General features: G+C 43.6%; 1 protein-coding gene across 2 annotated transcripts in view; it reads right to left on the reverse strand.

Moving 5' to 3' along the window:
• Nucleotides 1-10,139: 10,139 nt before the first annotated feature.
• The window catches only part of LOC147432435 (uncharacterized), a 57,134-nt gene continuing 40,605 nt past the window's right edge, over nucleotides 10,140-26,668 (reverse strand). Inside the window, exons 3-12 of one of the 2 annotated variants that reach the window (XM_086492392.1) lie at nucleotides 13,739-13,861; nucleotides 13,587-13,653; nucleotides 13,368-13,489; nucleotides 12,510-12,728; nucleotides 12,329-12,421; nucleotides 11,829-12,227; nucleotides 11,634-11,746; nucleotides 11,117-11,237; nucleotides 10,807-11,043; nucleotides 10,140-10,622 (exon numbers count right to left, since the gene is read on the reverse strand). In XM_086492392.1, coding sequence (XP_086348518.1) covers nucleotides 10,494-10,622; nucleotides 10,807-11,043; nucleotides 11,117-11,237; nucleotides 11,634-11,746; nucleotides 11,829-12,227; nucleotides 12,329-12,421; nucleotides 12,510-12,728; nucleotides 13,368-13,489; nucleotides 13,587-13,653; nucleotides 13,739-13,861 — 1,623 coding nt within the window. In that variant the 3' untranslated portion in view covers nucleotides 10,140-10,493. The remainder of the gene's footprint in view (nucleotides 10,623-10,806; nucleotides 11,044-11,116; nucleotides 11,238-11,633; nucleotides 11,747-11,828; nucleotides 12,228-12,328; nucleotides 12,422-12,509; nucleotides 12,729-13,367; nucleotides 13,490-13,586; nucleotides 13,654-13,738; nucleotides 13,862-26,668) is intronic. The other variant, XM_086492393.1, reaches the window with a different exon arrangement.

Genomic DNA, 26,668 nt, shown 5'->3' on the forward strand with positions numbered 1-26,668 from the left:
GCGCGATCTTAATTTTTTTTTAAAAAAATTCAAGAGTAAATCAAGAGATTTGGTAGAAAAATAGGGCACTTTAGTGTCTCAAGACACTTAAATGTCCAATTACGGAGCTAGTGTTAAAAGTGTAGTTGCTTTTACTCATTTTGTGTAAATAAAGAGATTTGGTAGAAAAATAGGGCACTTTAGTGTCTCAAGACACTTAAATGTCCAATTACAGAGCTAGTGTTAAAAGTGTAGTTGCTTTTACTCATTTTGTGCAATCAATTCGATATTAAAATTAGAAAGCTCTATCCTCTTTAGGCACATTTATAAGGTTCATTAATAAAAGGGAATTTTTTTCTTGGCTAACATAAACGAATCCTAAAGAATAATGTTAATTGAAGCCAAATAGACTATGGGTTATAGATAATTAATAAAAAAATATCACTTGTTAAATATATTTGAAAAATCTACAAAGACATCATGTTGTGTATTCACAACCTTGGAATTCGCTTTTGGTACCTCTTAAGGATGTTATGTCTCTCGACTAAAGATAAGAGTTTTAACAATGAAGCTTAGACAATACATTAATCGTTGTGGTAATTATTTAATGGGATTTTAGAGCTTTTTCAAAGGATGAGATATAAGATTCTACAAAGGAGCATCTACAAAGATTCCTATTAATCAGCCCATTACGGAAATTGGCAGTTCCTACTAGAAGAGTTTTGTTATGCAAATTCTTGGGATCAAATAGTAGTATGATCATTAAAACATTGACTTGAAAAAATTAACATATATTGTCTGGAAAAGTAAGCATTCATTTTAGAACTAGCCTTTGCAAAATTTAACGCCAAAAATCTAAAATTTTGACACCATCTACTCTCTAATGTGGTTAAAGTTTTTTAGACTAACTTAAGGGGTTGCCTTGAAATCTTTGCATTTCTAGCTAATAAAAAAGAAGCAATTTTAATACAAAGAATTCCTACAATTGTACTATTTTGGAAGTTAAAACGTAGCTTTTCTTTTTCCCACAAAATTTCTTTCAAAGGGTTTTTATTAAGCCAAGTAAGTCTCTATAAGGGGCTCATGTTTCTTCTCGTTGAAAAGGAGGCCTCAATTAGGGCAATGTGGAGAACAAGTATCCATTGCCTCAAATGGGTGACCTCATGGATCGACGCTCAAGTGCATGCTAGTTCACCAAGGATGTACCTGCGTGATTCCCGAGAACTGGGTTCCATACACAGTATGGACATCACCAGTTTTTTTGTATTGCACTATTTGGATCTTTGAAAAGCTCTGTCTTGCTTTTTGTATGATTTAAGAGTTTTCCTGAGGCTAAACTATTGTTGTCTCCTTGAAACCTTCTAAAAGATCTAAAATAAGTGTAACTGATGATTTTTTCACAAAAATAGAGAAGCTATACATATATGGAATACCATATATGTATAGAATACCATATAGAATACATATATGGAATACCATATATGTATAGAATACCATATCCATCTTGGGGCATTCACTCTATGTAAGGCTAGTATATCTTGTGTGTTGAAGAAGTAAGATTAAAGTCCTGTGTCTGTGAACTTTTCAAGATTCTAACACATCCTTTTCCTATTTAATCTATAAAACTTTTGACGTTCCTTGAATGATGCTCCTCTTTAAATAAAATTGTGGTAGTTTCTAAACAAGAACATTCTTTTTTTGAACCTAGATGATAGGTACATATATTATAGGTGACCTCCTTGAGGTATCCTCGAGTTAAGAAGACAAAAAGATGTCACATTGCTCACAATCAGTATGAATAAGGATCTCTACAGTAAAGTTCCCACCTGAATGGCATTAAAAGGTACCTAAAGTGGCTTATTATATATCTTTGAAGTGATTTGAGGATAGTGTCTATGCACTTTCATAATGGGTTGATAAAAGCTTTTAGAGTACCATTACTATGTGGACATAAGTAAAAGAATTGATGCACTTTGTTCATATGCAAAAAATGCATATGATTGGCATCATGTAAATGTTTCAAGCATAAAAATTTAAGCAATTATGAGGTATATGAGTAAGCAAAAATAAATATAACAATCAAACAAATGGCTCATCTTCAACTCAAAGCCAAAGCTCCATCTTGAATCACTCATATAACCCCACACACAAAGAGGAAGAGAGAAATGAAATGTTATATTAACGTCTTCAAAAGGCCATAGTGACCTATGAGACCCGAAAGTTACAAAGTGGTGGATCTGATACAAAGTCAGAGTAACAAAATAACCTAACAACAGTACAAAACAAAGATATATACTATGGGGTCCTAAGTTGGTCGATGTGAGCCAAGCAAAAAACTAAGCAAAAAATGGGCGACTTGTTGGGATAGCTAAATCACAAGATCTAGCATCGGTTGTTGGCGAATCTCATCAATTTTCTCCATGGTTAGTAGTCTGACCGGGCGTCGTGCATGCCTGGCTAGCGTGCTCCGAATTTTCTGTCGTAGCCTCCGTCGATGCTGTGTAGTTCTTCGCAGTCACGAGCGCCTGGATTTCCCCAGTTCAATCGCTTGGTCAATTAGTGTGCCTCTGGTATGAGACGAGGGGGAGCTCTGCTATGGAAGTGGCTCTTGCGGCTGTCCCGTGTCTGCTCTGAAGAAATCTGTGATCCGTCTTTGAGACTGGCTAGCCTCGCCATTCATCAAGCTATCTCTGTGTCTGCGCAGTTCGAGCAAGAACAAACCCAGACATCTGTGATCTTCGTATCCCATGACTCTTGAGAGTGGTCCAAAACCCTCTCTGAACAAGCAATAGAAGTGGCGTCGTATCTCGTAGTAGACGGGCAGCGGCATGTATAGTGTAGCTCTGTCTCAGGTTCCATGTTACACAAGGGGCATGTCCTGTCCTCTGCTGGTACTCCGCTGTATCTCCCAGTCTCAATCCGCAACTGGTGAGAAGATGTGCGTAACTGGCCAATAGCACATCGTATCCCATGAGACAAGTGGGTATCCATGTATCTGGGTCTCGTCACAAAAACATCTTCCGTAAGCTGGAGAAGGTGGTCTCTGTAGAAAGCCATCTTCGTGCCCAATTCCTGTGCTGGTTGTGTCCATGTCCTCCTGGTGTCTAGCTGGGTCAGGTCTTGGCAGATGAGCTTGGTGATCTTTGACTATGTAAGAGTGAGAGATGGTGCATCCAATGAGTAATGGAATGGTGGCAGCCTGTCTATGTTGAACCCATGTGCCTGAAACCATGATGTCATCTCCCCATACCAGCATGTTGTATCTCCTTGTATGGCTAACTGTCGAGAGGATTCAAGTGCTATGCGAGCATATCTATCTCTAGGAAGTTCCCATGTGCGGTTTATGAAGGAGACTGATCTGGTGAGCGCCTCCACCACTAGTGGGGGGGCCGCTAGCTCTGCCCGGATAATGGCCCGTGGTACTGATGCCTTGGCTTTAATGAGCCGCGAGATCATAGAGACGAGAGGTTTCTCCATGTTCCCCCATCCGTTTGTGCGGCCCGGCCTCCCGTGGTGATCCAGTGAAGGTCCCCATATCTCGGTTCCATAGAGCAATGCTGAAGCCACCAAGGTGTCAAAGAGCTAGAGCTTTGTCCGGGGCTCCTGAAACTGAACCTGCGACGAACACATCCTCTCCAATCTACCCAATGCTGCGTGGGCTCTAGTAAGTCTGGTCTCTGCTGCTCTTCTGAGTGAGAATGCAGGTCTGCTAAAAACCACTCCAAGGTAAGTGTAAGCGTCTGTGTACTCCACAGTCTCCTGGCCGTATGTGAATGTAGGTGCTGACCTCCTGATCCACTGTGGGGTGGTATTAAACACCATAACCTTGGTTTTACCCAGGTTGACAGACAAACCACTTTCGTGGGCAAACGTATGCAAAGCGTCCAGCTGACGTTGCATTCCTTCTGGGGATTCGGAGATCAACACTATGTCATCAGCATATAACAAAAGTGGAATCCATGTCCCTGCCAACTGAGCACCTTTATCCCCATCGTTGTCAATGTAGTCAGAAACCTCATCCACATACATACCAAAAAGAGTAGGAGAGAGCGGGCAGCCCTACTGCACCCCAATAGTGGAGTGAACCGGTGTAGAAAGTTCCTCCGGGGTGGGGTGTGTACATGCCGAGAGAGAGAGAGAGAGAGAGAGAGAGAGAGAGAGAGAGAGAGAGAGAGAGAGAGAGAGAGAGAGAGAGTTTTAACGTCATAGGAAACTATCCCAAGAGACCTTAAAGATCTAGCCGACGAGGAGTTGAACTCGAGACTCATGAGTGAGAGAGAGAGAGAGAGAGAGAGAGTAGCCAAGCTCATTGAATGAGCAATAGTGTTTCGATGGACTTAGGTAATTTATGTTTGCTCTGTCTCAACCACAACCAATAAACGTATCTCTTTTACAACAACTACTCCATCAGCCCACTCCGTTCATTCATCCCTATCTTGCACCTTAGCCCAAAGGCCAAAGAAACCAACATTTTCTACATAGGTGGTTCTCTTTCCTGCCTTTTTTGTTCTCTACCTACACATGCATTGCCTACATGCTATTTCTCAGTAACAAAATAAGAGAAAGCAAAGTCATACACCTGATCAATGATGGCCCTTTAAAAATAAGCATTAAAGGGGTTGTAGGGCATTGAAGGTGGTGTAATGTCGGATACCCGAGATTACTATGCTTGAGATCTACGGCTCTTGTTTGTCTCACCTACCCATGCCTATGGAAGATACAATAGAGGGAAGGCTTTCAAACCAATAGATACCCCTTGAAATATACAATTTCAAAAGGTCCCCTTCAAGGCTGAGACCTATTGTAACTACATGCACTTCATTTTTTATCCATACCATCACCATATTATCCTAAAGAAATTCAGAAACATTATTTTTAGCAAGGCACTTGAAAATGGTTGAAGATAAAGAGCTTCTTAGAGTTTGACTCATCTTTTTTTGTTTTTTCAAGCTCTTTACATAAGGTCACTCCCATGACACTGCGTCAACAATTTGGGCAGTCCTATAGATTTCTCATGATAGTAAACAGGTTGCCTTCAATAGTGTCATCATTTGTTGCATGACTCCCATTCTCTCGGTAGTGACCTACAAATCAAATCTTCATTACTTATGATCCAAGCAAAGCTAATGTGTAAGTACCAAGGTAGTTAGGTATGGGTATGATATGAGTATTGTTCATCACCCTCATATTAACAAGGCCGTCACTAACATGCAAACCGCGGCACTACCTGCTCTTAGAGAGAGAGAGAGAGAGAGAGAGAGAGAGAGAGAGAGAGAGAGAGAGAAATGAAATGAAATGTTATATTAATGTCTTCAAAAGGCCAAAATGACCTATGAGACCAAACTGTTACAAAATTGTGAATTTGCTACAAAATTGTGAATCTGATACCATGTCTAGGTACAAAAAGACTAGAACAAAAATACTACTACTACTAGAATCCATCCTCATCTGCACTCTGGATGTCGAGAGAGTATGGTTTGAATCCTCTGTTGTAGTCTCTGTCGATGCTATGTAACCCCTCCCCTCGATCGTGGGTGGCCGTCTGGATCTCTGTAGCTCCAGTGCTCGGTCGACAAGAGTGCCGGTAGTGGTCGAATGAGTGTGGCCAAGCTCTGCAGTGATGGCTGCTCCTCTGGCTGTCCCATATCTAGTGAAAAGAAATTTGTAATTCGTCTTTGGGACTGTCTCTCTCAAAGGTTATGGTGTTTAACACCACACCACAATGGGTCAAGAGATCGGCACCTACACTCGTATTTGGTCAAAACACTGTGGAGTACACAAATGAATATACATATCTGGGGGTGGTATTCACGGGACCGAGGTTTACTCTGAGGAGAGCAGTAGAGACCAGACTGTCCAGAGCCTATGCGGCATTGGGAGGACTAGAGAGGATGTGTTCGCAGGTTCAGTTTCAAGAACCACGAACAAAGCTATGGCTCTTTGATACTTTGGTTGCTTCAGCTATGCTTTATGGGGTCCAAGTTTGGGGACCATCTGTGAATCATGACAGTTGGAGGAACATGGAGAGACCGTTGGTATTTATGATATCCCGGATGATTAGAGCCAAGGCCTCCGTACCACATGCGATTATTCGAGCGGAGGTAGCTGCCCCTCCTATTGAGATTGAGGCTCTTACTAGATCAGTGTCCTTTATGCACAGTCTATGGGATACACATAGAGGCAAATATACTAGATTGGCTCTTGAGTCTTCTAGACAGTTAGCGATGCAAGGAGATGCATCATGTTGGTATGCACAGATGACCTCATGGTTTCAGAGGCATGGTCTTAGCATGGATAGATTGCCTCCTTTTCAGTATTCCCTAGATGCACCCTCCCTGCCAGTCACACGGACGGAGATCACTAGACTCATTCGGCAGGATCTAATACAGTTGGACACCAGGAGGACATGGGTAGAGCCGATGCAGGAGTTGGGCACGAAGATGGCTTTTTACAAAGAGCACCTTCTCCAACTTTCGGGAGATGGGTTTGTGACTCGTCCGAGCTACATGGACACTCATTTGTCTCATGGTCTGCGATGTGCTATTGGTCAGATTCGCACATCCTCACACCAGCTGGAGACTGAGACGGGTAGATTCAGAGGGATACCGCCGGAGTCTAGGATATGTCAACTATGCGATAGAGAGCCAGAGACAGATCTACACTACATATGCCACTGCACTGTATATTATGAGATACGAGGGCGCTTCCATTGCTTATTCAGGGAGGATTTTGGACCCCTAGATAGAGTCATGAGGTATCAAGATTAGAGATGCCTTGGCTTATATCTACTTGAGCTACACCGACATAGAGATAGTCTGTTGAGGAGACATGGAGCACGACAGTCGCCGCAGAGGCAGATCACAGACTTCTTTGGATCGAGGGAGCCAAGAGACCAACCACCAGCACAGGGTTGCACCCTCATTGACAGGGCGACTGAGCTCGGGAGAGCAAGACGACCACGACCGAGACACAGGAGCACACTCCATCGATGGAAACTCCAACAGAGGATCAGAGGCATTCTAGCACGACACCCAGATTGTCATTGAGGGCCTATTCTACATTTTCACATTTCACATTTCACACTCATTTTCAGTTTCATTTTTACTTTCAGTACTTTTTGTACTTGTACTTCAGACGTTGTATTAGATTCACCACTTTGTATCTGATGGTTTCATAGGTCATTTTGGCCTTTTGAAGACGTTAATATATCATTTCATTTCTCTAGCTCTCCCCAGTAAAGTGTCTCTATATCTGTGTAACTCAAGTAGATATAGCCCAAGACATCTTTGATCCTCATAACTCATGACCCTAGAGAAAGGACTGAAACCCTCTCTGAATAAGTAGTGGAAATGGCCCCGAATCTCATAGTACACTGTGCAATGACATATGTAATGTAGCTCTGTCTCTGGCTCTAGCTGCATAAGCGGCATATCTTGTTGTCTACTGGTATCCCTCTGAATCTACCAGTCTCAATCTCCAGCTGATGTGAGGATGTGCGTATTTGACCAATGACACACCGCAAACCATGAGACATATGTGTATCCATGTAGCTGGGTCGAATCACAAACCCATCTCCTGTGAGGTGGAGAAGATGCTCTCTATAGAAAGCCATCTTCGTGCCCAACTCCTGTGGTGGCTCTATCCATGTCCTCCTGGTATCCAACTGGATCAGGTCTTGACGAATGAGTCTAGTAATCTCCACCCGTGTAAGAGACAGAAGGTGCCTGAAGAGAGTACTAGAAAGGGGGCAGCCTGTCGTCCATGGTGAAGCCATGCATTTGAAACCATGATGTCATTTGTGCATACCAACATGAAGTGTCCCCCTGAAGAGCTCTGGAAGACTCAAGGGCCAGTCTAGCATATCTGTCTCTAGTAGTATCCCACAAGCTGTGCACAAAGGAGACTGATCTAGTAAGCGCCTCAATCTCCATAGGAGGGGCAGCTAGCTCTGCTCCAATGATAGCGTGGGGTATGGAGGCCTTGGCTCTGATCAGTCGAGAGATCATAGATACCAAGGGCCTCTCCATACGTCTCCAACCATCTTGGCCTAGAGAAGGTCCCCATATCTGCACCGCATACATCATAGCCGAGGCTACTAAAGTATCAAAGAGCCATAACTTTGTCCGAGGTTCTTGGAACTGAACCTGCGAACACATCCTCTCCAAGCCTCCCAAGGATGCAAAAGCTCTAGTCAGTCTAGTCTCTGCTGCTCTCCCCAAAGAAAACCTCGGCCCAGTGAAGACAACCCCAAGGTAAGTGTATGCATCTGTACACTCTACAATCTCCCGACCATATGTGAAAGTCGGTGCTGATCTCCTGATCCATTGTGGTGTGGTGTTAAACACCATAGCCTTGGTTTTACCAAGGTTTACAGACAATCCTGTATCCTCTGCAAAAGTGTGTAATGCATCCAACTGTCATTGCATACCCTCTACTGAGTTAGAGATCAACACAATATCATCAACATATAACAACAATGGGATCCACGTCCCTGCCAATTGGGCACCTCTATCACCTTCTCTGTCAATGTAAACATACACCTCATCAACATACATACCAAATAGAGTATGAGACAATGGGCAACCCTGTTTCACCCCAATGGTGGAGTGAACTAAATCAAATATCCCCTCCGGGTTGCGTACATGTCCCATCACTGATCTATACAGAGCCATAATCCCCCAAATCAACATTATGGGCACCCCCATCTCCTACAGTCTGCACATCAATCGAGCTCTCAATACCATGTCAAATGCTTTGCGGAAATCCACAAAGCTACAATAAATCCATCTCCCATGTGACCTACCCTCCTCAATGATGGCTCTACGTGTCAGAATATAATCAAGAGAGTATGATCAAGATTGAAGAAACCCCTCCTAAAACCGGCCTGGCCCTTTGCTCGTACACCCTCACCCTCTGCCCAATTACTCAACTGCTGCTCAAGAATGGATGCATACAACCGTGCCAATGTGTGCCCAACCATAATAGTGCGGTGATTCCCAGGCTCAATAAGATCACCTGCCTTGAAGATAGGCACAACAGTAAACAACCTCCAAGTCTCAAGTAAACCCTCACACATGGCACGATTGAACAACACTGCAAGGACCTGTACTAGCATATCTCTAGCATGTATAAAGTGCTCTGCTACTAGACCATCATGATCATATGCCCTGCCGGTCCTCATCCTGTGAATGGCTCTCTTTACCATCTCAGTAGTAAAGAAGGTGTTGGTAAATGGACATGGCTCTGTAGGATTTGGAAGGGGGTCATGTCCAAGAACTGTATATAACGATGTCGCATACTGGCCCCACACATCATGAGAAGTAATCACTGGGGAGGAAAGTGCTCATGAAAGCATTGCCCTGCCTCTCTCGAGTCTCTAATCCGGAATAATTGATACAAGTCTCGCTCCATCTGGGCCAAATAAGCTTGTTTCTTCCATCGCACAAGGCGTCGGGAAGCAATCCGAGACTCTCTGTAAGTGATGACTCCTAAAAGAAGATCTCTCTGGAGCTGAGCTCTCATCTCTCTGCACTCCTCATCATACCAACTATTATGGGGCATGCTCTTAGAATGTCGCCTCCGACCCGACTGTGTGTGGGTATGCCTCTGATGCTGCACCATGCAATGTCTCAATCAATAAAGTATTGCACTCCTCCACTAAGAGACCAGGTCTAGCTGTGCATAGAGGGCTGTAGATCTCCTCTGTATAAACCGAGTCAATCTTTGGTGTAAATGTATGAGGAGTATGTGACCTATCGACCTATCTCTTGATATCTGGGCTATACTATACTGAAATGAGAGAGAGAGAGAGAGAGAGAGAGAGAGAGAGAGAGAGAGAGGGAGCGCTTTGAACAACACCACTTTGAACAACACCACAGATCAAAGAATTTGGCAAAGCCTTTTTTACGCAAGCTATTTTTATTACAAAGCCTAAAAGATAACCTGAAAAGTGTAAAAGAAAGCCTAAAAAATGTGTACAAGATTTGATAGGCACCACGCCTATATCACTACTTGCAAGCCAATGCTAAAAACAAAATCTGATTGAGGGTGCACCACGCCTATATCACTACCTGCAAGCTAGTGCCAAAAACAAAATCTGATTTTATTTCTATGTTATGATGGAAGATACTTTTACACACATAAAAAAGATATTAAAAAGAGGCTGCAATGACGCTATTGAATTGTAAGAAAGAACTTGAAAGTGTAAAAAAGGACGCCTCGTCTTAAAAATGGAAATCTGTGGACAAACCTCTCAATACAATACATACCATACGTGCCATAGGTATGGTATATAAACAAGGATTAGGTAATTCAATGGATGCAACCATGGCTAGTGCTAAAAGCTATTAAAGCCATAGAAGGCTTATGTGGTTGGAGTCCAGCTTGTATGTACACATTCTCAGAACTCTGTACATTACTACTCATATGTGCCACTTAGTAGACAATGAACTACTCTTCACTCAGAAAATTTGTACATTCCCCTATATCCACCAGTGACAAGTGATTTATCACAGTTAAGTTTGCACTAAAACTGAAGGGGAGAAAACAGTGAATGCATAGAACGCTGATGCGGTCCCACATGTGACAACGAGAGTCAATCCCCACATCAGTATAAAGGTTGCTAGCAGCCACAAATTCACGTTCTGAAAAACAACCCAAAAAAAGAAAAGTTCCATGAGTAACTTATCGGTCAGCAACCCTAACCCCAAATCCGTGAGAAGATAAAACAGATTCATTTCCCTTGCTTTATTGAGGTAACCTTTTGAGGGAAGAGCGACAATTACAGCATAAATAGCAACCTTTTTCATTGATGGTACACGTGCATACCTTTACATTGTCAGCCAGTGAGACACCCACGAGTGCTCCAATGAATACATGAGCCGTCGAAATTGGAAACCTTATCCTGTCAGCGACTATAATTGTCGCTAGTGTACAAAATTGGGCGCTAAAGGCCCTGGAAGGGGAGAGGAACATAATGTGCCCTCCTATGCACCGAACAAGCTTCCATCCCCATATGCAATAGCCCATACTAACACCAAATCCACCCAGCATGCGTACCCATACCTGAAACAAAATGAAAGCCTGTGACCATTAGTTAGAGGATCATTATGAAGGAACAAGAATTGCCCGAGCTCACATCTAGATTCCATGTTTCAAGGATGTCCCGTCTATTTTGTGTACTGTGGTTCTTGAAAATCTGAAAAATGCCTGCATACGGAGCCATTATAGAAGGTACAGTATTGGATCCATGTGCCAGTCTGTCAGCAAGCATAAATAGATCATCAGTCACTGTTGAAACAGACATAGATAGGGTACCCAAATAAGTTTGAAGAGAACCTTTGGATTCACCCATATACATTTATGCACGCATCAAAGAACTAGAGCATCCAACCAGTCATGCACTCAGGCGCATATACCGTTAGACGGCAAGGTCACGAATAAGGGTCTGGGGAAGGCAGCCAGAAGGACACAAATTTAAGGGTCCACCCAAGGTGGCCAAGAGGACCCCTCGTCAGGTGTGTACTGGACCCTTGAATTTGTGCCCTCTCGGCCGCATTGGCCAGACCTTAAAGCTGTGACGTTCGCCATCAACATATACTGAAAGTGAATGACTATCAAAATTGCTGCCTTTCTCTGCTTTGCTTTATACTTACGCAGTAATGGAAGCGGTAAGGATAAGCAAAAACCCAAAACACTCTTCAACTCTTTTGGGGAATTTTTCCGCTAACCCATGTTGCACAGCTGTCTTCTGTCCATAGTCAATTTTCTGGAAAGTCAAGAAAACACACCAAGTCACTCGAAAGAAATCATGTAGCAGGGTTACAGCCATTAAGAGAATGAAGGATAACCATGGGCAGGCGTACATGATCAAAGGTGTTTTTCCTAATCTTATATATACATTTTGTAATTTTTTCTTTTGTAGTAATCCTTTTGTGCTTTGTCAACTTCTGGAATGACAATCGATTTGGTGTCCCAGACAAAAAATGTTTTAGAGGAACGGCAGGCACACAGACAGGACTGCATTTAACTGTCAACCGAGGACTGTCCTCAGCAGCTTCTTCATCTGCCTCGTACACTGTATGGAGCACTCTAAGCTCATTGAACTGCTTCAATAACTCTTCTGGTGACACTGCTTTCTCCTCCGGCATGTTGCTATATTGTTCTCCCGATATGGCTCTATCAGGTTGATCAGTAGATGAATCATTCTGGAATTCTGCTTGTTTCCAAGTAAGCCATACCAGTACGACCTGAAGTGAAAAGCACAGCATCCACCGTAGTACATTACATCAGTCCTTAACGACCAAAGCTTACGAAGAAACATTCATACCCAAGACAAACAAATACGTACTGAAACAAGTAGCATTGCAAAGGCAGCTGATGAGCTTGCAATGACTGCTACTTTCCTCAAAGACAAAAAAGCAAGACTTGTCCCAGGGGCTCCCTGCACCACAAGCCATCAAAGTTCAGTATGGACTCGAGATGCAGTTTTGGCCATCAAAGTTCGGTATGTCTGCGAAAGAAGAATATACCCTATAGATGATAAAAAGAACCAGAACTGCGACTGTTACTCCATAAATAGGTGGCCAAAGACACAACGTCCTCTTGCTCACAATCAATGATCTTAGCACCATGATCTTGATCAGCATAAAAAATGAGAAGGCCCCTACGAGAGACATTAGTGGTACCACAACCCATGATAACAGGATTCCAGTGAAGCCTCCTATATGAAGAGGTGAACCTGAATCATCCTACACAGAGGACAACAGACAGAATATAATATTAACATGGAGTTTGTAGATGCCAAAAACAATCACTGACTTAAAATATCTGAAAATTATCTAAAAGGAGAGTTATTAGAAGAACATGTAAGTATGCAAGGCACAACCACACTGACAAGATTTTCGACTAAATAGAGAATTGCTGACTGCAATGATTTTATCACTCCTACCCTTAAATATTTTCGCCTTTAGAATTTGTGACTTCAGGTCACCAATTGAGCATGAGACAAAAAAACCCATCAAGTATGACAGTCATTACAATTGACTCGGTCTTTGCAGTCTCTTTCAGTCCCACAGCACTAAGAACGATTAGCTATGGAACTTGTATATGATTCTCCATAAGTTACATCTCGAATTTTTTATATAGGTCAACCTAATGGTTTCAGAAAATCTCTTTTTCCAGCCAATTCCCTGGACCCTTACATTCCTACCTCCCTTCCCCTATGTCTATCACCTGGTATACCGTACAGTTGTTTGATCTCCTTTAAATTGTATGAAATCCAGTTTCACTCAACCTAACCTTAATCAAAGCAAAACATTCAAGCTGTTCAAACATCCACAACCTGATGTTGACTTCTACCACTAGAAGGAATCTTGGCATTCTTTTACCTTGCTCCAGTTGATTGAATTCCAGCCTTCTGTTGTCAGCACAACTCCGATCACAGCTCCTTGAATACTCAATAAAGAAGTCACAGGCATCTCCAGATGGCTTGCTAGAGCAAGCCATATTGCTGTCAAATAAGCAAGCAAGAGCCAGGTTAATGCAACAACTCTGGTTCTCACAACTTGATAACTTTCGTCAAAAAGCTAGTATTTTAACCAACTTACCCGCAGCAATCATGGCTATAAAGCAACCCCACATCAAAAGATCACTACTAGGACTTTCTTTTAGTATCTGTCGTAAGAAGGTGATTATGAGCAAGAAATCCAACACTTAATCCTTCATACAATCAATCATGAAAGAAAATGAATCTCCTTACAAGTGAATCAATCACGTCAAAGCTGTTGTTGCCTAGAAAGGTTGCCCCAAGAACCTCCATAACAAAAGCTACCACCACTGACTGTCTTAATGTAAGGACCCCCGAACCAACTGATGCACCAAACTACAAATCACACAGTACCACACAAACTACATAGCTTAGATCAGGAGGCGGCCCATGAAAAATAGATGAGAGAACAAGGCAAAAGTTTATTTTCCACACAAAACATTAGGAAATGAAATTCCACAATATTACTCTAACCACCATTCCTCATGTGATCTACTACTTTCCCAAACATTTCCCTCTATTGTGATTGCGGTCAAGAGCATGGTTTTATCAGCCTTGATTCGGACCACCGGGCTGAATCAAACCCGATCTAATTTTTTAGCATCTAACAAACATTCAAATCCAAAATGACCGTCGAGTATTAAAATAGAGCATTTGCAACCAGCACCCATGAGCAATAAAAGGCGCCCCCCCTCTCCTACTCTGGGCATCAGAAAAGCAAGGTATCAACTCTCTCCCATCCTGCCACAGATTCCAGCCATGAAGAAGATTACCTACAAGAAGGAGAGGGCACCAAAGATTCCAATATATTGATGCAGATTTCAGCCATGACATGGTGTTACCGAGGAACCCTATGGCTGCCCTAAGTGCTCCAGATGTCGCCAGAACCAAGTAGACGAGTTCCATTGCAAAGAAGTACCTTCGGAGATCGTTTCCATCCCAACAAGCTGCTGTTTTTCTCATAAACCTTGTAGACGGGGCTGGTTTACGAGAACGAAACGCGAGAATACACCTCTCTTGTGTGAAGGATTGGAAGAGAAGATTCTCTGCATAGATCAGCCCAAGGGTTTCACACCCTACGTTTGGAAGTAGATCCATAGATCTTAGAGTGGTAGACTCTTGAGTTGCGATCAAGGAGTAGAGATTCCCGAGGACGACTCCGTGTCTAGGATAGCATAGTTGATGCTAAGTGTCACAAACGGGAGCGCATAGCAATATAGAATATACTTGGATAAATAGAATTTATCACTTAATACTGCAGCCAGAGTATATAGAGAGAAATAGATAAAGGGAGAGAGATAGAGAGTGAGAAGATCGACACAGTACTGGGACCACAAGATGGGCTAGTCCCCCCCCTCCCCCCGTAATAGTATCTTTATTATTGAGGAGAAGTCTATACAAGCACTTGAACCGAACGTATTACCACGTTCGTTCTAGAATAAGACTTGATGGTTCCTGGAAGCCTCGGCTTCCTATTCTTGGGGCAAAACCCTATTCCAAGGAACTTCTGTTACTTATTCCAAATCCTCGAGAATCACGGTTCTCGCCTCTAGATCTCACCTTCCAGACTCAAGGCGTAGCATCCTTGCAACTCTTTTCCGACTCTGTTTCCAGAGTCCTCTTCCTACAGAATAACTCCGCTTTCCTGGACACGAAGTTCTTCCCTTGGGAATTTCAACTTCTGGATCACATCTCGAGAGTCTACCTCTCGTTGATCCGTGGATCTGCTTCCCAAACTTGGGTACGAAACCCTTGGGCTGATCTGGCTCTAGTCCCTTAGAGCGCTTTCTCCTGCAGAGGCTCATGCCTTCCTCTGCTCCTATTCCCTCACTAAGAGGAAGTCACTTGCAAACAAATACTCAGAGTCCATAGCATGAAAATCGTTACCTTCAAAGTCTTGACGCTCGAAACGCAACTCGATTCTCGAAAAAGCAATTCCTCGGAAGAGATCTCTACATAGAAAATCCTCTCTTTCAATCTTGCACACAAAAGAGGTGTGTTCTCGGGTTCCTTCTCGTAAATCAGCCCCGTCTACGACATTTATGGGCTGAAAACAGAGAAAAACAGCAGCTGTCGCGATGGAAGCAAGCTCCGTAGACACTTCTTCACGAGGGAACTTGCGCACTAGGTCTTGGCGACATATGGTACACTTGGGGCAGCCATGGGAATCACCTGCAACGTCTTCTTTACGGCTGAAATCTGCAGGCAGCATCTCCTCGCAAAGATTGGTCTTCTCTTTGGGAGAGGGCGTGTAATGCTTTTATAGCTCCCTCGCCACGACAAAGATAGCATAGCTTTTTGTTTTTTGAGTCGGGTAGGGCACGCTTGGCCGCTCTCCTCATACATAGCATTGGCTGCTCACGTAGAGATCACGGCCGTTTTTTGTTTTTCGTTGTTCTGCCAGAAAAAGAGAGAAAAATCGCTGGCTGGTTTTTATTGCTTTATTTGATCATAGGCTGCCCACTTATTAAGTGGGTGGCCGGTCACCTTTAAAAATGGTCTGAATCTGTCCAAAAACTCAATAAAACCTTATAAGTTAAAAACAATGCTTTCACAACACTTCATAGGCGTCCTTGGATGCAATAACATGCACAGTTGCAATGCAGACATAGACTTCTTTGCGGGAAAGCATTTGCTTTCTTGAGAAGCAATCCCACTTTCTCAAAAAGCATCTGTTTTTCCTCAAAGTTTCCTTTGAACCCATCTTCATTCAAGTGCTTGCTTTTCCTTGTACACAATTCTAACACAGTTCGGAATTTCCTCTCTACTATGGATATCTCCTGTCCGATGCACCCGTCACCCACCTTGTGACGCATCAGGAATACCCATCACCTAGTCACTTCCTACCGAACTTACGGTACAATCTCCTTTGCAATGCTCTGTCACCCATCCTATGACACATCAGAGATGTCCGTTCCTAGATGGTCGGATACTTCTTCCCGATGCTCCCTGTCACCCATCCGATGTGACGCATCAGAAGTACCCGTTCTTGGTGGCCTTACAGATATTCCCGTTCTCAGTGCTCCCGTCATTACTTTGAATGACACACTAGGAATACTCTGTACTTGGATGTCTCCAGTGAGAAAAACCCTCTCACTTAAAATTCCAATAATTCATTTAGAATTATTTTCCTTGGTGTTCCAAGCGAGAAAACCCTCTCACTTATAAATCCAATAATTCATTTAGAATTATTTTCCTGTCAGATAAAGCCAATTTAGCAACACTAAGATCTCTACGAGAGAGGACTCTAGGAATAGAAACGGATTAGAGCTCTAGGGATGCTATGCCTTGAGCCTGGAAGGTGAGTTCTAGAGGTGGGAGCATTGGTTCTCGAGGATCCCGAGAAGAAACAAAGGTTCCTAGGACTGAAATCAGGAGGCTGAGGCTTTCAAGTGCCATGGGCGTGGTACTACATTTGGTTAAAGTGCTTGTATGATGACTTCTTCCCAATAATAAAGACACTCTTTACGAGGGGGACCAACCCATCTTCTTGTCCCCTAGTATTGTGTCGACTGTCTCTTTTTCTCTCTATATCAATTGGCTTCAGTATTAAGTGATAAACTCTATTTATCAGAGTACATTTGATATTGTTATGCACTCTCGTTTGTGAAATTTTCTTTCTTTAGTGCCATTCACAAAGGTACAACACTCAAACTTCACTATCTGCCCACATTCCCTCAGGTTGACACAAAGGAGTCAAATTGTCATAAACACGTGCTCGTAAAAGTGGTGCTCCAAACTTGACTATTTTGGCACTCGCATCACCTGTTTTACCTGTCATATCTGCATTTTTGACATATGGCTGTGAAAAATTAGCCATACCACACTGTGTTCCAAGTATTCGAACTTGACCATTTGATACCTGTGTTCCGATACATAGGGTTAACCGTGCCAGGTTACATTGTCCTAAACATATTTCCTGGCATATAACCTTCATGTCCCCAAACATGAGGATGGGCACCTGCAGTATGTCCAGCCAGTGTGAACCTGGCCCTTTGGTTATGAAGTCCTACTCATTTGTGAGACATCTGGTGTGATCACCACACTTGGACTCTTAAGGCCCTTGGCAGCTCTAATCGCACACCCGTATAGCTGTGGGCTTAGTGGTATGGAACACCAACCCTTGTGGCAAAGGCTAGCCTGCGTGACTGCAGGCCTCTAGGCTCGGGGGTGAGCTTGTATCGGCTCTATAGCTGGGAGGTGAGCCTAATGTTCGCTCACTACGTGTCTACGTGCGAGTTTGGCTTGCGTCATGTCATGTGTGTAGGATGCATCCGGTGAGGGACTAACATTGGTATCAGAGCCCCTTCCTACTCGTATGCACGACATGTCGACGTGCACAAAACCACTAGAGCTCATGGGGCCGTGATGGCCAGCTTGGCAGGCTCTCCCAACTCTCGTATAGGGTGGTATCGGACGCTACTAGCGAGAGGAGGACAAGGGGAGCACATGCCAACAATCTAGTGAGTTCTTTTCACGGATTCCCATGTATGGAATGTTGATTTGCCAGTGGCAGTCAATGGTTGCTTGGTATGTCTTTGTTTTGCCTCTCCGTCGCCATTTATTGCATGAGGGTGTCCTCTAGAGGAGCTGCCACTGTGAGGACATGGCAGCCCCTCCGTATGCAATTGGTGGGAGGAATTCATTGAATGGAGTGTGTTTTGCGAGTAAGTCTGGAGATGAGGAGCAACTTTATTATATTATGTGCTGATTATGTTATTGCCAATGTTGGTCGTCTTCCTTGGATTGCTAGCTGCTTGTGTGCAGCGGGCGAGGTTGTATAGCTCCGGCCTCGGCATTGTGCAGAGGGGTGCCAACTTGCACGTGTACGGACATGGCAACTTTGTGCTGACCTAAAACCGGTACAACAACAAGGGCAGGCTTGGTCTGCAACATGCAGCAGTGTGCACACCAGCCACATTGTGCAGACAAGCAAGGCTGCTCCAAACCGTGGCACTGGTCCATGGTATCATAACTCAGCAGACAAAGATCTTGTAGCCTTTTTGTGATAATGCTTATTTTTGCATTTGAAAATTGTTTTCCTCTTTGAAGATAGCGTGAATAGTGCATTTGAGTAGGCCATTGATGAGTGGTCACACAGGTTATGGTGGACCCATGCAATGGGTTAGATGACCGAAACGGGGCGCCTGTGGCTTGAAACTCTTGCATAATAGGGTCATACTCGCACATAGTGTCACAAAATAATGACGTGGCATGTTTGCCTGGGACCATTTGACAAGAATTTAAAGTTACAAGTTGTTCCAACTTTTAGGGTCCCATCCGATGGGGCCCTAGGAACACCAAAATAATAAAAAGAAAGAGATCGTGTAGGAGTTTTGACGTGGCAGTTGTACGGACGCTCCACGTTTTGCGTTCATTGATGACATGGCAGCGTATGGATTTTCTGCGATTTCTATTGGCTGCTTTTGGGCCTAGAGCTTTTGTGTTTGAAGGTTTCATGTACTGCTTTTGAGAGCCCATGGGGCCTTTAAATATGTACTAAGAGGGCCTCTACACTCAGTCTTGCTAACAAGCAGAGAGGACCCTTGGACTCTGTAACTTTGCTAAAGCATTAATATAAAAATAAATATCGAAAGGGGTGCCAAACTTTGGGGCCAATACCTCTGGGCACAGAACTAAGCCGAGCAATGTCGACTCAAGTGAACTATGATTAAATTTTGAAGTGTTTTTTAGTGATTCTCTCGTGTGTCGTGCCAGATTTCCGACTTGGAGTGTCCAAGTTTGTTACAGTGGTATCAAAGCTCAATAGATTTTTCCTTCCATCGAGGAAAATCCGATCCCTTTTTACCGCTACACACATGGATTCAGGAGACAAATCCCACAAGAATCAGACGAACCCACCCGACAATTCTGGATCGGATGAAAGCACGAAAAATTCTAATGGAAAACCAAACAAAGAGTACGAGCCACCCCAGCCTACGGAGTATGAACCAATGGAGATGCAACATCAACAACAAGTTGATGCTTGTGCGAAGTAGATGCTCTAGTATTCAAAGAATCCCCAATACGCGAAATTTTTGACCCGACACCGGATTGATGAGATGCATTCCCGATGGCGTACAACCATTGATTCACCTGTAAATTCAGCTTTGAAGAAAGCTCCTATTCCATGCATGTTCACCAAGATGAACTTGACGACGTTGTCGGAAGAGGAGTCACCCAACTTCTAGGGGCTAGGAAGCATTCGAAGAGACGTAGCAAGGGAGCAGACTACCCTGGTTACTTGTGTCATTAGTCTTCCTTTGCAAATGCATGAAAACAAAAGAAGCGCGTACGTTTTGAGGACGTTTCCACTTCATCCTCACCCTTTTCTGACAGTTCAGATAGCTCCTCTCATTCAAGTGATGAAGACTGAAAGAGCAAAAGCGAAGAAAGACCCAAAGACATGGTAAGAATAAGAAGAAGGCCAAGAAAAGCAGATCCCACCGAAATCTCGGAAATTCTCTAACAGTTCTAAGGAGGAATCATCCTCTTCTGAGAGTTCGGACTCTGACGACCAAATGTTATATTCAAAGAGGAAGCATTTCATAGAGCCAATCAATATGACTTTCTCGAGGATAAGAGCAAGAAGACTAAAGAATTCAAGGAGGGTGGACAAGCACTAAAATTTGATACCTTTTCAGGTTATTAAGATGCTCACAGGGCCCTTGCTTTTATTCAACAATTTGACATAGCTTTTTCTGGAGGGCGTTACTCAGAGCACTCAAAGATCAAGAGGGTAGGATCCTATTTGAAAGAAAATGCACGGACATTGTGTCCACTCTTCTGCTACAAAAAGAAGCACCGACAAAGTGGCTAAAATTCAAGCGACTTTTTATTTCCTCTTGGCTCACTCAAGAGTACGAACATGATGTGATTACAGCTTGGAATCATCTTCGGATGACCAAGGAAGACACTTTGGATCTATATTGCGAGAGACATTCGAGATTACTGCTTATTAGAGAAGTCCAAGTCCATACAACAACTAATGGGACATGCTAAGTAAGGGTTTGTTATGCATTCAGGTAACCTGACTTATCCTATTGATGACACCATGGACCGGACTAAATTCGACAAATGAAAACAAAAGAAAAGAGAAGTTTCAAAAAAAGAAAGATACTTGTCCGCGACTGACAGAGGAACAGAAAGTCAGGTGTCTCAAAGCGGAAAAGTGTTTTGACTGTGGAAAACAAGGACATATATCTGCACTGTGCCCCAAAAAGGCACCTAGTGGACAATCAGAAGAAAGGCCTGTGAGTTCCAGAGAAACCAAAGAACAAGGAAGAAAAGGAAAGACGAAAGGAAGACTGGTACCAGATTGTGTGGGGACCGACCTAGATCAAATGGATGAAAGCACAAAACTTTGTCGCGCATGGGGTAAAGTACGAGATCAAGAAGCCCTCATCTTCTTTGACAAAGGAGCCAAGGCCAACTTCATTTCACCTGAATTGGCAGCTCGACTTGGAATTACGTCCGACCAAATGGGGCCACACGTGGAGGCTGTTCTATCGGCACCGAACGAGATGTTGCCATTACACCCGTCATTGGTAGACTTCGTTTGCATTGTCAGGGGTATTTAGGACACGAGACTTAATATCATGCCTTTGGAAGGGTGTGATGTCCTAGGAATCCCTTCGTTCCACAAGAACAGTGCCGTGGTCGATTATAGGGCCAGGAAAGCAACTTTGACGAATGAGAAGGGCAAAGAGATTGTCCTTGATGTAAAGCTGAAGGGCGAGTCCGTCCCACTTGTATCAACTTCGACCATTTCCAAATTAATGAAATCCACTCTTTTTGTTTACTCGATTTTCTTGAAGGAACCGAATGATGAACAAAGGTCAAATATGTATGATTTACAAAAGGAATGACAAAAATTTCAACATGCACAGGCTGATTGTTTCTCTAAAGGCCTACCATGCAAGTTACCACCTTCTCGTGTTGAGGATCACACGACTGATTTGATTTCGGGTAGTAAACCACCAAACCGACCACCTTATCGAGTTAGCCGAGCCCAAAATAAAGAAATAATAAACCAGGTAAAAGAACTTCTTGAAAAGAGTCTCATCCAACCTAGCACTTCACCATTCTGTTCACCGGTGTTGCTAGTATTAAAGAACGATGGATCTTGGAGAATGTGCATTCACTATAGAGCTCTCAATAAAATCACCATCAAGAACAAATTCCCTATTCCATGAGGCTTCAAGGGTCCTTTAGCAGAATTGATCTGAAGAGTGGATATCAGCAGATCCGAATTGCTCCGTAAGACAGCTTTCTGGACAACTTTTGGGTTGTACAAATATTTGGTTATGCCATTTGGCCTTACCAATGCTCCAACGACATTTAACCGAATGATGGATAGGATTTTTAGAGAGTACCGATCATTTGTGGACACTTTCTTTGATGATATCACCGTTTTCTCCAAGAATGAAGCAAAATATAGACACCATCTGCTACAAATCTTTCAAGCATTGCGAAAGCATAAATTGGTTAAAAAGCGAAAAAGAGAGAATTTTTCTTTCTTGAGATACATTCCTTGGGACACACCGTCTCAAACGGAAGGAGTAAAGATGGACCCAGCCAAAATTGAGACTATTCGTGATTGGCCTCACTTAAAAGAATGTTCATGAGGTTCAAAGCTTTCTGGGCTTGTGCTCTTATTATCGGCGATTCGTTCAAAAATTTGCAAAGATAGCTTCTCCTTTGCATTTACTCACTCAGAAAGGGGTTCCTTTCACTTGGGGACCGACAAAGATTACCGCTTTTCAGACTCTAAGAAAAGTTGGCTGCGGGACCGGTGTTCGCCTTGCCAGACTTGCAAAAGCCATTCTGTAAGGTGCAACGGAATAAATGTTTGAACTTTGCTCAAGATGAGTGCTCTGAACTGTGCTCAAGGTTCCTTTTTTCTTATGGAAGGGAGAGCCTTCCGTTCTTAATGAGAGAGTGCAATGAACACAAACAAAGTGAATGGACACTGTGCGTGAAAGTGCGTGAGACTGAGAGAAGGAGAGAGAAGAGAATACGACACCAGAGACGTTGTAAAACCCTCCTCCGAAGGCCCCACTCTCGTTGGCGAGAGTGGTCTACTATTGATTGCACAAACTGGTACAAAGTGGATGAACGAGAATTGATGCAAGTCTAGGCTATGTCGATGTCAACGACGGGGATGACGAGACCGACTCTATGGCTGAAAATCTGCGTTCTTGCTCTGCTATCCAAAAACGCCTGAAGGCTGAAATCTGATGAAGCCAAAAACGCTGGTTTAGGCTGAGATCTGCTGGCTGAAAACACTGTTTTAGCTTGTCAAAAACGTGGTCCATGTTGTGGGTGTGGCGATGCTACTGTGTGTTGAAAACGCCAAGGTACTGGATCTCTGGCTGATGCTGAAAACGCTAGGGTGCTGGATCTGTGGTTGATGCTGAAAACACTAGGGTGCTAGATCTGTGGCGATGAAGCTTTGCTGAAAAACGCAAGGGAGATGGGGGTCTTGCTTGGAGGAAAAACGCCACCAAGAGGGAAAGGGTCTTGCTTGAGAGAGAGAGGGGGAACCTGCTGCCCTTGGCCTGTGTTCTCCTTGCTCTTCTGCCAAACAATGCTAGCCTAGGTTTGCTTATATATTATCTTACCCAATTTCCCTACTCACTTCCCAACAAAAGTCACTTAAAATAATTAGTGAAAAATGTCAAAAATAGGGAAAATAGGTCAAATGCACTAGAAGATTCCCCTGAAGGATTCTGATGGATTCTGATGGGAATGCTTATGATCATGCTGTGTGCAACCGGAGGATATGCATCTACACTAAGTGCCTGGGCATGCACGGTCTGTGAACAGACTCACAAAAGTGCCAGAACACTCCTAAATCTGGACTGACAGGATTGACTGAACCCTTGTCGTGCTGTAGCTTGTCCACGGACACATAGGGTTGGACGTGTCACGTGACATCCCCTCCTTTTCAAAGTGAGGTATTGGTACCAAACTGTATGGCGTCGAGGGAGATCGCCAATAGCATCCGGAATTCTGGAAGGGACTCTTCGCCGGCCCACTCTGATGTGTGGGCCATGCAGTACTTGAACTTCATAAAGATCTACAGCGCTTGCTTCTTTGGGCAGCGCCGAAAGCGGCACAAAGTCTTTTGTGGCTCCTTCAATGCTTCAACTTCGTCTAGAGTCATGCTTCCTTCTTCTTCAAGAATCTCCATGGCTGAAAATTCCTGAAACCATTTCCAACACAAAACCATGAAGATACCTATTCCATGTAAAGTGACTGGAAAAAATCTTGTCTTCCTCAAAGACTGTGCATGCAATGCAGATGAACCAATAGATGGAGTGCCAAACCGTTCACCACACACACGCAAACAATGAGATCATCAATCAACTGTGGCAATTCACAACGGAAATGCCCATGCTTGGTGCTCATACTTTCTTGTGCTTGTTCTACGAATGTGTCCTGCCAAGGAAGAGACATGGAATGTGACTTCCTTACGTACATACTTTTCAACTTTTCATAAACAATCCGCATACAACTGTGCTCATTCATGAGTGAAACGTACTCAACGTACAATATCTCATGCCTAAGAAAAGGATCACATAAAGACACTGACGAAAATACAAGAAATGATCACGAATGAAACACTCCAACAATGCGTGCTGACGAATCATTCGAACACATAGTACTTCCTGTAAAGGTTCTTTGGACCTAGACTCGAGAGCCAAGACCAGTTCTTCCTGATTGGACGAATCTTCCTGTGGGGGTTCTTTGGACCTAGGCTCGAGAGCCAAGATCGGTGCTTCGTGATTGATTGTCTCTGCAATGAGGTTAGCTGCACTAGAGAAAGTATCAACTAACACTCACATCATCTTGATGCAAATCATCATGCTTGTGAGAAATCACATCTTGATCATCATACAAATCATCATGCTTATCATCATGCAACACGTGTGTCATGCTTTGGAGAAGAAGAGACTGAGAGAGTCTCCTTCTCCTGAATCCGTTCAATCTTCGCATGCACATTAGCAATGAGAGAGGGAGAATGAACAACTTGCTCTCCACGAATGACAATGGGAGAGTCACTTTTGGCATTGAAAGCGAACGTATTTTCCGCCCAATCAATGAGAGAGTTATGCTCGCGAAACCATCAAATGCCCAAAATCATATCACATCCTTGTTGAACTATAAAGAACACATCAAGGCACTCTTTCGTGATGAGAGAGTCCATACCGGGAGCAAAGCCAGAGACCTCGAGAGAAGATTTCAGACGAACCTCTAGGCGGGCTCTCTCAACAAGAGAGGGACTGATCACATCATACATACTGCCTAGGTCAAACAATATGACAAAACATTGCCCCGTCATATGACCATAACATTTAATGAGAGACTCATCAATGGGAGGGTCAGGAGAAACTTGGGGCACACTCGTGTTGTCATTGATTGCATTGATAGAGGAAGTGGGTTCTGTGGATTCTTTAGATTTATTAGAGTCAAGCTTAGGACATGTTCTTTTTATGTGACCCTTAATGTGACAATGAAAACAACGACCTTCCTTAGAATAAGTGCTTTGCTCTTCCGACGTGATGTATCCTCCTAAAATTCCTTGTGCTACCTTTTCATATGGAGTAAGCTTAGGTTTAGCAATTGTGTTAGCCTTACCCTTAGGTTCATTTTGAGAGTTCTATATTGCAGCAACAATTAGCAGAGATGCAGAGGTAACCTGTGGAGCTATGCTCTACACAAATTCCGTTTCCACTTGTCACCATGGGTACTTTGCCTCTTCAACTCTATCCCGACCCCTTCAAAGGGAAGATAAAAGAGCAAAAATTACTCGTGGTTGGCGAAATGGATTACCTTCTTCGATATGCATCATTATACTGACGCCCCAACGCCTTGGGCAACTTCAATTCGGGGAAGGCCTACTCTTAGTGGGCTTGTTTACGACTGCAACCCACGGCTTGGACAGAGTTTCAACTGATCTTTCGTGCCCACTTTGTGCAGATTGATAGGATCGAGTGCTTTAAAAAAAAATTCCGTTGCGAAATGGGAAAGCGAACTCTGGACGCTTACTCACAAGTCTTCAAGAATCTTCTTCACAAAACGAAGGCCTTGACGACCCTACGATGGCTGGTGTGGGCTAAGTAGTATGGGACACTAGCCCTTGTGGCAGAGGCTAGCCCGCTTGGCTGCAGGCTCCCAGGGTCGAGGGTGAGCCCGTATCGACTCTGGCTAGGAAGTGAGCCTGATGTCTGCTCACTACGTGTCTAGGTGTGAGTTTGGCTTGTGTCGTGTCATGTATGCAGGATGGATCCGACGAGGAGCTAACAAGAAGGTCCAGCCATAGCTTGAAACACTCAACCACCTCCAAAATAACTAGGATATGAAGTAGGTAATGGAAGGGTCTGATGCAAAGCCTGTGCATGACTCCCTTGACCATTCACAAACGGTGCCTGTCCAGGTAAAGCAAATTGCTTTGGATCAATGAAACATTGTTGGTTGCTCAATCACATGGGCTTTCCCTAGAGCATCACGAGACCCCTGTGCATGGGAAATCTCCTTTTTCCTGCAACGGCTCAGACATGCTCCGTGTTGAAGCTTGAAACCCTGTGTAGGAGCTTGTAGAACCTATGTAGGAGCCTGTAAGAACTCCTGCATCCTTGGGTTCTTGACAAACTATTGAAAAATCTAAATACAGCTAAGCAATTGAGCTTTAAAGTACTTGTTCTCCGGCCATCTAGCCGTTTACAGGAGCAAACATCGTCCTCTTTTGACAGTGACAAGATCAACAAGAAAACCAAGGAGTTCAAGGAAGGGAGTGAGGCCGTTAGATTTGAGACGTTTTTAGACTACTGGGACACCCATCGAGCCCTTGAGTTTGTACAACAGTTTGACGTCTCCTTCTCTAGAGGACGGTTCTCAGAACCAAGGTAGGCTCCGTACGGTACCGCATCATACTGTACGGTTTTTTTTCCCCTTTTCTCTTTGGGGTCGTGTGGGTTGTGTGGTGTGTGTGGAAAAAAACCCCATTGCGTCGGTAATTTTGGTTTTCCCTTCTTTAGCCTTATCTCAACGCCTAATTTTGCAAACATTTCGGCACAACTTTCATCTGAAGAGCGCACACGAATGTCATTGCGGTGGTGAATATAGGAGGGTAAGCAA

This window comes from Adiantum capillus-veneris, chromosome 20 (assembly GCF_014529385.1).
Source record: "Adiantum capillus-veneris isolate H3 chromosome 20, ASM1452938v2, whole genome shotgun sequence".
NCBI lineage: Eukaryota > Viridiplantae > Streptophyta > Polypodiopsida > Polypodiales > Pteridaceae > Adiantum > Adiantum capillus-veneris.